Source organism: Ixodes scapularis, unplaced genomic scaffold (assembly GCF_016920785.2).
Source record: "Ixodes scapularis isolate PalLabHiFi unplaced genomic scaffold, ASM1692078v2 PGA_scaffold10__122_contigs__length_95168666, whole genome shotgun sequence".
Classification (NCBI taxonomy): Eukaryota; Metazoa; Arthropoda; class Arachnida; order Ixodida; family Ixodidae; genus Ixodes; species Ixodes scapularis.
In genome coordinates, this window is record NW_024609836.1 from 71,488,104 (window position 1) to 71,500,189 (window position 12,086).

Consider the following 12,086-nt stretch of genomic DNA (forward strand, 5'->3'; position numbering starts at 1 on the left):
TTTCAGATCAGCACGGACGGTTTTTTCTTCCTTTCTTCTGTCATCCTCAGAGGAGCATATAGCCTTCGTCCTAGACAGCAGTGTCCTAACCACCGATGCTTTGTGGCAGGCTGGGTGATAGGAATCAAACTGGAGATAACGTCCAGTGTGCGTGAGCTTCCTGTAGACTGAAAACTTTAAATTTTCTTTTTCTCCTCTCACGAGCACGTCCAAAAAAGGCAATGAATTGTCTTTTTCAAGTTCCGCTGTAAATTGGATAGCCGCTTCGATGGAGTTGAGGTGTGAGAGGAATCTGTCCACTTCAGATCTTTGAAGGATGCAGAAGCAGTCGTCCACATACCGCACAAATATTTTGGGCGCAGTGGCGAATGACTGCAGGGCCTCTTCCTCAATGGCTTCCATGCACAGGTTAGCCGTGGTAACGGAGACAGATGCGCCCATGGCGGTTCCGCTGGCTTGTTTAAAATACTCTCCCTTGACGCTAAAGTAGGTGTTGCTGAGGCAGAACTCAAGGAGGCGGCACAGTTCCTCCACACTAAGGGCGGTCCTGTTGTGCAGGTCTTTGTCTTTTTCGAGAGCCTTCCTGGCAGCTGTAACTGCCAGGGGAACCGGCACACTTGTGAAAAGTGAGATGACGTCAAAAGAGACTAGGCTTTCCTCAGCGCTCACCTTCAATTTCGAGATGCGCTCCACGAAGTCGCTGGAGTTGCTGATATAAGTCGTCGTTTTTCCGACGAGAGGAGAGAGAGAGGAGAGAGGAGAGGAGACGAGAGAGAGAGAGAGGAGAGAGAGAGAGAATTTACAGCGGAACTTGAAAAAGACAATTCATTGCCTTTTTTGGACGTGCTCGTGAGAGGAGAAAAAGAAAATTTAAAGTTTTCAGTCTACAGGAAGCTCACGCACACTGGACGTTATCTCCAGTTTGATTCCTATCACCCAGCCTGCCACAAAGCATCGGTGGTTAGGACACTGCTGTCTAGGACGAAGGCTATATGCTCCTCTGAGGATGACAGAAGAAAGGAAGAAAAAACCGTCCGTGCTGATCTGAAAAAGAACGGATACACGAGCACCTTCATCCAACGCGTTGCCCGTCGTCAAGCTCGAGGTCAAAGACAACAGCAACCACAAGCCTGTACGCAGCCACGCCCAACCTCGCGCATCTGCGTACCCTACATCAGAGGAACAAGCGAGGCGCTTGCACGCGTGCTAGCCAAAGAAGGAATCCGCGTAGCCCACAAGCCGATGTCCACGCTTGGATTACTCATGCCCCGTCCAAATGATCGCCCTCCGAAAGAAAAAACGCAGGGCGTGGTTTATAAGATCCCTTGTGCAGATTGTCCAGCCACTTACATCGGCGAGACAAAGAATTTTAATGAAAGAATACGCCAACACAAAAACGACGTTCGCAAGCTCGACCACGAGCGCAGCGCAGTCGCCGAGCACTGCGAAGTCAGACTACCGGATTGACTTCGACAACACCAGCATTATCGACGCAGAGACTAACAACCGACATAGGCTTTTCGTCGAGTCCTGGCATATTCAAACGACGCCAGGCAACATAAATAGGTGCCTTGGTGCTTTACCAACAGTGTATGTGAACGGGCTTCGCCATATTCATGAAAGAAGAAGATCGAGAAATGCGCCACATCCCTGAGAAAAGGAAAAGAAGATCGAAAAACGTCGCTCCTCAACGGCCACAGTCGCCCCTGACGAAGAACCGAGTCGGTTCGAAACGTAGGGCCCCTACATGTTTAGGAATTGGTTGGTTGCCATATTTTAATTATTGTATTCCCCAACCAGAGAGATTTCTCTCAAATGTTTAGTTTCAAGGATGAAACGAACGGCGCAATTCTGAACAGACTCAATTTTGTTTTCTAAAATTAGTTGATGAGGACTCCAAATCGAAGACGCATATTCTAATTTAGGGCGGACAATGGTAGTATAAAGAAGACGTTTCAGGACAGGAGAGGCAGACTTGAACTTGCGGCGTAAATATCCTAAACCGCGGCTAGCCGATGCAATGGTGTTAATATGAGCATGCCAGGGGAGATCAGAAGTAACGTGAACACCTAGATACTTATACTCATTAGTATAAGTAAGGGCCGTACCATGGAGAGTGAGGTTCGGCTGGGGGCAAGATGGAGGACGGGAGAAACACATGCATTTACATTTATCAATGTTAAAAGTCATCTGCCACGTAATGCACCAGTCGGCTATTTTATCAATGTCCGTTTGCAAAGTTAGGGAGTCATCGGGGTTTGTTATTTTTTTGTACACAACACAATCATCAGCGAAGAGAAGAAGAGAGGAAAGAATGTGAAGTGGGAGATCATTTATGTATATTAGGAAAAGGAGAGGGCCCAAGAACAGTTCCTTGAGGGACGCCAGAAGTAACAGGAATGGCAGGGGAAGTTGTGTTGTAAGCATAAACAGACTGAAAACGCTCAGATAGGAAAGAAATAATCCACGCCAGTACTTGAGGGTCAATGCTTAACGCGTAGATAATTTATAAAATAAAAGGTTATGTGGGACCTCATCAAAGGCTTTGGCAAAATCGAGAAACACAGCGTGAGTAGGATAACCGGAGTCCATGTTCTGAAAGAGGTTGTTAGTATAAGGCCGGCAAGTTGGGTCTCACAGGATAGGGACTTGCGAAAACCATGCTGAGAGCTGCAGAAAAAGTTGTTTGAATCTAGAGAGGTATGAAGATGTTTGGCGATGGTATGCTCCAGAATTTTAGAAGATATGCAAGCTAGGGCAATTGGCCTATAGTTGAGAAAGGATGTTTTAGCGCCGTTCTTGTGAACTGGGACGACCTTGCCGAATTTCCAGTCATCAGGTACCTCCCCCGTCTCCAGCGATTGTTGGGATATTCTGGTGAGAAAAAGGGCAGATGTCAGCTTTGTGCTACGAAGTACTTTAGAATTTATATTATCGAAGCCACAGGACGAGGACATTTCCTTAGTTCTCACCGTGACGTCACTTCCTATACTCCCGCCCGCTGACCGAACGCTGCCGTCGCCGCGCTTGTGCACCGCTCGATTACTAACTTCGCTACGAAATTTGTATCGCCCGACAGCTCGATGGCGAAAGCTATTCGCCAGGAGTTCTGCCCTTCCTTTCTCGAAGAGCTTGTGGGCCCCACACGGCTCGGTATGAGTCTAAAGTGAAGATGTGCGACGGCGTCGATCTGTGCACGCTATACGCGTCGGCGCGGACACCACTTCAGACGCGGACGTGCTGCAACACGACGTGTTGCTGCAACAGATGAAGGCCTTCAAGGCCCTGGATGCCCATAACTATTTCACGAGTGGATGGGCAAAGAGCATGACAGCGAGGCGTCTCCCGTCGAAGCGTATCGTCGTGCTGAGAGAGGCGAGTTGACAGGCTATAAAACAAGCGTCTTTATGAGGGCCGAAGGATTGCCTGCAAACGAAGAGATGTGCCCGTACTTGCCGCATTAGAATTCGCAGCATCTTAGCTGGATAAACTCGGCGCCGCCGCCGCAACCCCATCGACACAAGTCACAAGTGTGCTACAATCACTACACAGTTACAGAAACGCTGCGAGAAAGATAAAAGTACTGTACATCACTGCAGCATGACGCTATACCAGACAAAAAGCATTGCCTCGGCCGCTATGGCCATGCGCACTGCAGGGTGCGAACAGAAGCATCCAGCAATCCACGTACAGTTGAGCAACGTGTTTCTTACCGGTAATGAAGTGACGACCGCACACATGGACACTTCCGATGTACGCGAGCAAGCCAGAGGCTTCGGCGTTTTTGGGACAGCAACTATGTTAGCTCACACTGTCGCGTTATCACCTTTGGCAAACGGCGCAGCTCTACACCTGGCTCTGTGTTACTCTGCTTTGCCGAGGACTTGCTTCTGCTTCGGCAGCCGAACATCACGCACATCGGCATGACTGCACCACTGCAAGCGCGACCGTACACCAGAAGACAGAAACTTGCAGTGTGTGCGCCGAAAACGCCGTAGCGACACAGTTAACGCCGATTCTGAACCCGAAGCTATGTCAGTACCTGGTAATGGCGCTGACATATCCCATAAGCCCCGGCTGTGACGTCAGTGAGAACTATGTATAGCTTATTTTTGTAGTGTTTCAACCTTGCCACTCGTGTCGGGTCGAACGCCAAAAAACATATCGCCACCGCATGACGCCTTCCAAGCATCTTAAACACTCTTTAGTTCAGTCTGACGAACGCAGAGCTAATAAAATGGTGTGCGGTCATTAAAATAAAAAAAAATATTGCGAGATAGGACCGCGAGTGGCTAGCCGACGCCCCATGGAGCGCTGCTGCTCGGATGGATGGATGAATGGATGAATCCGGCTGAGTCCTTTGGATTGGGAGGTAGCTTCGCCACCAAGCCATTTTGTTTTGCCACTTAAGCTTAGAATGCTTAAATGTGAAAACTATATTCACTCCGCACTGAAAAGAAAGTGAGGCTATAAAACCCCCTTGCCATCAGTTAATAAGAAAATACCTAGCTTTCTCTCGCTTTCTGCCACCATTCATTTAACCTTTGCTTGGTAATCTCTACTGCCTTGAAATCCACACTTCCTTCGCTGTCTCTAAAACCCAATGACAATATTAAATCTATGTTGTCTTCAGTAGGCATAGGGTGAAGCCCTTTAGAGTAGAGTATCAAGCGCTCAGCCGTCTCGTCCTCCTCTCCACAAGCAGTGCACACTGTATTCATTTCCTGGTACTTCGCTCTGTATGTTCTGATTCGCAGAACACCCGTCCTCGCCTCAAGCAACAATGAGCTTCCCCTAGAATTATCATAAATGCTTTTTTTGGCAATAACTGTTTTGTTTTATCTATAGCTTTCCAGAGCCGTCTTTGTCTGCATTCCCTCTAGCCACCAATCTCTTTCTGTGGCCTTAACTTTCTTCTTAACTGAGACTTGCTCTTCCGTATCTTCGCTATAGCCTAAAAACTTTCCTCTTAATTTGCTAGTGCGCTATCTCCACTATGTGTCTATACTCCTCATGTATAAATAGCTGAAAACCTTTCGTGCCCATTGCTCCCCATCCATTTGCTTCAACCGATCCTCAAATTCTATCTTGCTCACCGCTTCCCTGCTCCAAAATGACGCCCATCTCTTGTCTCCTTGTACTCCCTGGTTTGGCGTTTCGCAATGTGCCCCCAAAGCCAGTCTACCTACTCCGCGCTGTTTTATTTCTAGTCTCGCATGCACTTCGGATTTCATGCATAGCACTGCGTTTCCAAAAGTCAAGCCAGGCACCATGACCCCTTTCCAAATCTCTCTCACCACCTCATACCTGTTGTAATTCCAAAGTGCTCTATTTTTCATTACAACTGCATTTCTGTTGCCCTTACCTATTATATACTTTTCACGCTCACTGAGATATTCTGCACCATCACATATTCATACTCCTAGATACTCGTATTTACTAGCTCTCTCAACTGTAATATTCTGTATCTTCAGCCTCTCAACTTTATCATCGTTAAAAATCATGACTGCTGATTTTTCACTACTGAATTCTAAATCGGATGGATGGATGGATGGATGAATACGGCTGAGCCCTTTGGATCGGGTGGTAGCTTACGCCACCTAGCCATTTTGTTTTACCATTTAAGCTTAGAATATTTAAATGTGAAATCTATATTCACTCCGCAATCGGGGAAACTACGGCAGCGCCACACAGCGGCATCCGCTTCGAAGGCCTCACGGAGAGAGCGCCGCATTTGCCACTACACCCGTCTAGACTCTAGAACAATGTACTTGCTGTGCGGCACTGCTTGAAAATTGTCTATTCGTAGCGCGCACCTCATAAGCTTGCTTGCAATGGTCTGAACGTCGCTACAATTAGATCAGCCGATTAAACAACGTGAAAAGTGCATCGTCACGGCGATCGTCGTGACGACGCATTTTTGGCGCTGCTTAATTGGCGGAACGCTGCGGTCCGCAATATTTCTTCTTTTGTTGTTTTCACCGGGTTATTGCTGAGGACGACGGGCACCAAGCTTATGAAGCGGCAAACGACCTTTATGTTCATTTCTGCCCCTGCAGTCTCAGGTATATTCAACACGGCAAGCGTACCCTGTGCAGAATGCCCATGGCGTGGCAGTGCCCCAGGCCCTTGAGGAGCATTCGCATGCAGCACTTGACGTGCGCCTCCTTCAGTGGCCGCTCCGGGTTGTGGATCAGCGTGGACAGGTTGCAGCGGAGCAGCTCCAGAACCAGCACGACTCCGCTGCTGCTGGCAACCACGTCGAGCAGTCGTATCACCTGCGTAACGGACATTGGGGACATCGAGAGAGACAGGCCGATTGCAGGCACTGTAGATATGGATCGGTATTTGAACTTTTTTTAACGTACGTTATTTTTTGCGCTTGAAAGGGGATGCAAACTTGCGAGTTCGTATAACGAGAACTTGGTCAAGGAAGTGACGCCTCTCTCGGATATAAGTCAGGGGACGTGGCGTCAGGTTACGTCAATTGATGTATATACACCGATTCAGTTTCCCCGCTAAATTTGGCGAGGAAGTTGATGTCACTTGACCTGACGTCACGTGAACTCTATACGAATTTAGTTTCCCCGCTAAATTTGGCGAAAAATCCCCCCCCCCCTCCACCTCTGTGCACCATGACTTGGGGTGCGGAGGGGGGGAGGGGGCGTCAAAATCCATGTGTATGAGGAGAGAAAATCGTCTGCTTCTAGGACAGGAGTTGCGGTGACGTCAGAACAACGCCGAGCTCTGATTGGATTTGAATAAAAGGATAATGGGTAGACCTCGATGCTTGACGCCTTAAGGTCTACCCACTATTTTTTTTTTCTTTTTTTTTTCAATCAGCCAATAAGGGCTCGGCGTTCTGACGTCATTGCAACCCCTGCAAAGAAGCAGACGAACTTGCGCTCCGCATAGGTGCCTTTTTTTTGTGTGTACTCTCGTCCCCAGCCACCTAATAGGCGTATCCGGTATGGGCGGCGAAAAAATAATAAAACGTTTCAACCTGTAATGTGTGACGGTTACGCTTATATCCTAATTGTCTACTTGGCGTGGCGACGGCAAACCAATGTTTTCGCCCATGCTGGAATTGACGAAATGCAAGATGGCGACGCTTTTGCTAGATTTTTGGGGGGGGGGGGGGGGGGGGGAGCCTCACAAGTTTCCTTCCTAGCTACGTCACTGGTCGGTGACAATTTAAGAGTTCAGGGGACGCTCCTTTTATCCCTTTCCACCTTAGCAGAGCGAACGCCGGGGAGGCTGTGGGGACCGGTGTGCGGCAGAGGTTCTCATCTGGAAGCCGGAATCGTGAAGGACCAGGGAGCAAGAGGGGTGCCTCGTATAACTGTCTTTATGTGCACATTGACAGGCTACATCAACCGAAGAGCGCTGGAGAACGTTCGAGAACACATTCGAGAACACGCTAGCAGCCGCCCGCTGCCCCTTTTACAATCTCTCATTTCCCCACATCCCTAACAGGGAATCCCCAAGGTTGAGGCCTTGACCAAAACTGTAGGGCCATTGTTCCTCGCATCCAGCCTCCAGGTGCGCCATTTCCCTCTCCCTCACACACTGCCACTCGCGTCACGCTCGTCACCGAAAGGCCAACGTCCTTGGCCGCGATGTCGCCGGTCAACCTCGGCGGACAGTGGCGCCATCAAAGTCTGGAAGGAGGAAGAGGTGTCTTGGCTTCCCTACGTTAGGGGATAATCCCATAGGCCCTCCAAGCCGGGGAAACTGAAAGGGCGTAAAGTCCTCTCCTTCGTCCAGGGCGTCCCAAGGCTGTAAAGTCGCCGTGCGTCGAGGCCAGACTGAAGCAGCGAGGAGTGGGGCCGGAAGGTAAATACGATTCGATGACGCTGGCGTGTGTCAACTCGATGACCCTTCGTTGGAGGCCACGTCATCCCTTCGTTAGGGACATGCTGGCGACCCCAAGGCGCCTCTGGCCTTGCTTCCGGGCACAGCTGGCCATCACCACCTGGCGACGACGCTCCAGCGCGTTCACCTGTGGTGTTCGAACTGTACGGCGCAACTTGTCTTCCGGGGCCTTTCACTACAAGGCTCTCCAGCGTTCGCTCTGCTAAAGTGGGGAGAGGTGGGAGGAGCTTCCCCTCAACTCTTAGCCGAAAATTTGATGAAACTATTTCTTTGTGTGTGTGCGTGTGTGTGTGTGTTGGTAGTGTATAACGATTGTGATTTATACACACACCCATTTTCCAACCTCCCCCTCCCATCCCCAAAAAACCCCTTGGAGTGTGTACCCGACGCTCCCACGTAAATACCTTGCACCCTGGAGGGTGTAAAAGGTGCTCTTGCTCCCATGACAGTGATAGACCCCCTCTGAACAGTAATACACTCCTTATATTTGAAAGTAGAGTGTTGTTGCATGGAACACTCCTTATACTTGAGGAGCATAAAAAAGGGTGTTGAAAAAAGCGCTGTGCTGCGGTGCAGTGCAGCGAAGCGACAACGTACACCTCCTTCAAAGAGCTTCAACAGAGGTTGTTTTGGTGACAACGTCGAATCATTATCGCCTGTATGCATTATTTAGTCTAGAAGGTATATTCCTTGATACACTGAGAAAGTATTTTTTATGTTAAATACTGTTTATGAAAAAGCAACATATACTCGCGCGCCCTTATTGACTTCTAAGAGGCGGTCACGGCGAAACGTCATGCCATATACGTTTGTTGTTTACAGGTATGCAAAAATTGTATGTGGACGTAGGGAGTGCCGTGCCCCCTTTAGGGTGCTCTCTGACACTGTAAAGCTGCCATTGAACTGCTGTGCGCAATCACATAAAAGACGTAGTGTTCGCTCGAGACATGATGACAGAATGTTCGAAACATGTTGGCTTTATGCATACCGGCTGTTTCTGCGAAAACTCTCAAACATTCCTAAAATTAGGGAGCTTGAGAAACAAAAGAAACTATTTTCGGGAAGAAACTGCCAGCCACGGCGAACGTCAAGGATTGCAAACAACAGTAGCGACAGCAACCACAACAACATCGTCATCATCATCATCCTGCACTCTCAAGAAAAAAAAGGGTGTATCGTAACACCCTTTGTCCCATATAATACACCCCAAAACTTCATTTCGACGTATTGAGCCATTTAGTTGAACATACGGCCCCAAACTTTACTATGGGCTTGATAACAGTGCGATATAACTATTTGTATCAAAGATATAAAGAAAACACCGAGTTTTTACGGTACGGCCAAGAAAACCCCGATTAGTTTTTTTTTTGTAGTCAGTAAAACGTACATTATCTATATTAATAAGTTCTACCACACGGCTATCAAGCCCCTCGTAAAATTTTGGGCCGTCTGTTCGACTATAGGGCGTTGTACGTCGAAATGAAGTTTTGGGGTATATATGGGACAAAGAGGGTAAGAATACACCCTTTTTTCTTGAGAGTGTGTTTAGCAAAATATTTACCTAAAATGTATTACAATGAGCTTTTATGACTGGTGAAAATGAACATACGGTTCCAATTAGAAACGTGCTGAGCGTTATTAAAAACCCCATATGTGGGTCAAGTCTAGAACGACCCGGAGCCCGTGGGAAGCGCGGGGATGCGCTTCTGTTCCCCGAAAAGGTTTTTTTTTTTTTTCTCAAACACCCTAGTTTTACTAATGCTCGAAAGTCTTCGCAGAAACACCCGGTTTGTCTGCTTCGAACATGTCTTGAATACAGTGTTTGTACGGCCAGCGTGACAATGACGTCACGCTGGAATGTCCTGGAACAAAAACAAAAGCACAATATTTAGGTCGCGAGACTCATTTTATGTGTCGCGACGTGCATCTACTCATGGGATGGATGGATGGATCCATCCATCCATCCATTTATCCATCCCATGAGTAGATGCACGTCGCGACACGTAAAATGAGTCTGGCGACCTAAATACCCTTTAAAGGGGCGATAGCTCGCGCCACCTAGACTCCAAAAAACTTTTCAAAAAAAAAAAAAAAAAAAAGGGGGGGGGGGAGGAGCAAACGTCAAATTTGACGGCGTTGGTGTTCTAAGCACGATGGCTTCAAGATTCCGCCGTGCTTTTTACACCTACCATCGAGCTTGTCGTTTGCATTTGATAATCCTAGTCATGCCGTCACAAATACTGGGTGTCACAAAAAAAAAAATTTACAGGGCTTTTTTTTATCGCTAAAATAAAGTAGGCATCGCCGAACGCTCATTTTCCGCCCAAAGGTAGCAAGCACTAGAGGCCACAACCACATGCCAAAGTTTCAGCCCGATGCGAAAACCTTATTCAAAAGTTATAGGTGATCTTCAGGAAATTTCGATGGGAAAATGGAGCCCATTTTTGCCCGTTTTCGGTTTCTGGTGCCATAGAGCCCCATGTATTCGAAAACTCCGTGGGCCGCCATTTTCCCATTGAAATTTTCAGAAAATCCTTTACAACTTTTGAATAAGGTATCGAATCGGGCTGAAACTTTGGCGTCTGGGTGTGACTTCTAGCGCTACCTTTGGGTGGAACATGAGCGTCCGGCGATGCCTAGTTTATTTCTGCAATAAAAAAAACACAAAAAAACTAGTTTTTTTTTTTTTTTTTGTTATGCATCGTACGAAAGATACGATACTCGCTGCAGACACGATGACACGAGTATGTGCCAGCGCCTCCTTCCAAGCACGTTTGCTTCATACATGCTTCGGACATCTGTGAACATGCAGACAGTCTTTGCTTGACCGACGTGGCGGGACCGTTGTGCAAAGGCTTAGGCTATATAGGTGGCGCAAGCTACCGCCCGTTACAAAGGGTATATCCATTATCATCCATCCATCCATCCAAGAGGAAACACACACCAGACATTGTATGCAGACCGTCTATTTCCTGCATCTATTTGGAGATCACGTGCCAAAAAAAAAAAGCGCGTTTCGGAATTGTTCTTTAGTGAAAATTCGTCTCACGAGAACGATCCTGTGGGGTTGTTCTCGTAAGGCGTTATATGATTGACGACCTCCTCGTCTACGCTGCACAAGTTCGGCGTTGGCAGTTTGGATGTTTGCTTGCAGTTTTTGGATTTGGTGCGAAAGAACCCCGACTACTCTTTGTGCTAAAAATACGGCAAGATGTCTTCGAAGCCTCTCTTACCTTTTTAAAAGTTGTCACCCGAAGGGTGTGAAGGCCGGCTTTGTATAAAAATTGATGAGAAATGCTATAAGTAAACCTTGTTTCCGTTCAATAGGGAGTCAATGGCTTTCTGACTGCTTTTATATGGCATGCAGTTGGTTAACCTATAGTTTCCCTCAAGAAGAAAGGACTGGGCAGGTAAAAGACGGCGAAGCGAGTGGTTTTCCCCCTTTTTTCATCGAATTTCTCATAACCTTAGGTCTATCAGCATCAAGTATGGAGTCAGCACAGTTTTTAGGAATGATTTTAAACTAAGTCATTTAGCCCCGTTTCGTTCAGAAAAGGCTCGTTGTAATAAGAAGCACAGACAAAACGAGGTACAGATCGTGTATCTGGAGTGCTGTACAAAATTCCGTTTGATTGCCGGTCTGTGTTACATATATACAAAAAAAAACAAAAAAACGTTGCCTAACTGATCGTATACAGAACATAAACGTATAGTGTTAAGAACAAAGAAAAGTACTCGGAGGTGTCGAAACATTTAATTAAGTCGCAGAATTGTGTACCCTTATGGCAGTCCACGACGGTGGTATTGTCCGAAAGAGGAGATCATTAACGGTCGTTAAAAGAATCCATCACAATTGTTCAGCACAGAAACGCGGTAACCAAATTCCTCCTTCGGTTTAGACATTGAGTTGAAAAGGGTTCTGGATACGTAAGATCCTGTATTTTCTCGGTCACGGACGACATAATCGCGGCCACTAAATTTCGCCAATTCAAAACGCCTGCATTGAAACTCTAAAGGCCCGTTCACACTCTTGCGACCGAGTACGACTGAGAGAGACGAGATCTCTTACAACTTCTTAAATGTTTCTAGAATGAGGGAACACACTGACATTGTGGCGCCATCTATGCGGTGACCCTAGAACTGCATTTGACAAAAGCGAAGGTTTTGCGGGATTTCCGAGGTCAAATGTGCGTAATACCCATAGAAAGGCT

The 12,086-nt window shown here is 47.4% G+C and overlaps 1 protein-coding gene across 1 annotated transcript in view; it reads right to left on the reverse strand.

Annotated features, from left to right (window-relative positions):
* Positions 1 to 12,086, reverse strand: part of LOC115314983 (cyclin-dependent kinase 1) — a 57,356-nt gene that overhangs the window by 16,440 nt on the left and 28,830 nt on the right. The window contains exon 2 of the mRNA XM_042288593.1: positions 6,090 to 6,278. Within this exon, the coding sequence (XP_042144527.1) occupies positions 6,090 to 6,278 (189 nt within the window). The remainder of the gene's footprint in view (positions 1 to 6,089; positions 6,279 to 12,086) is intronic.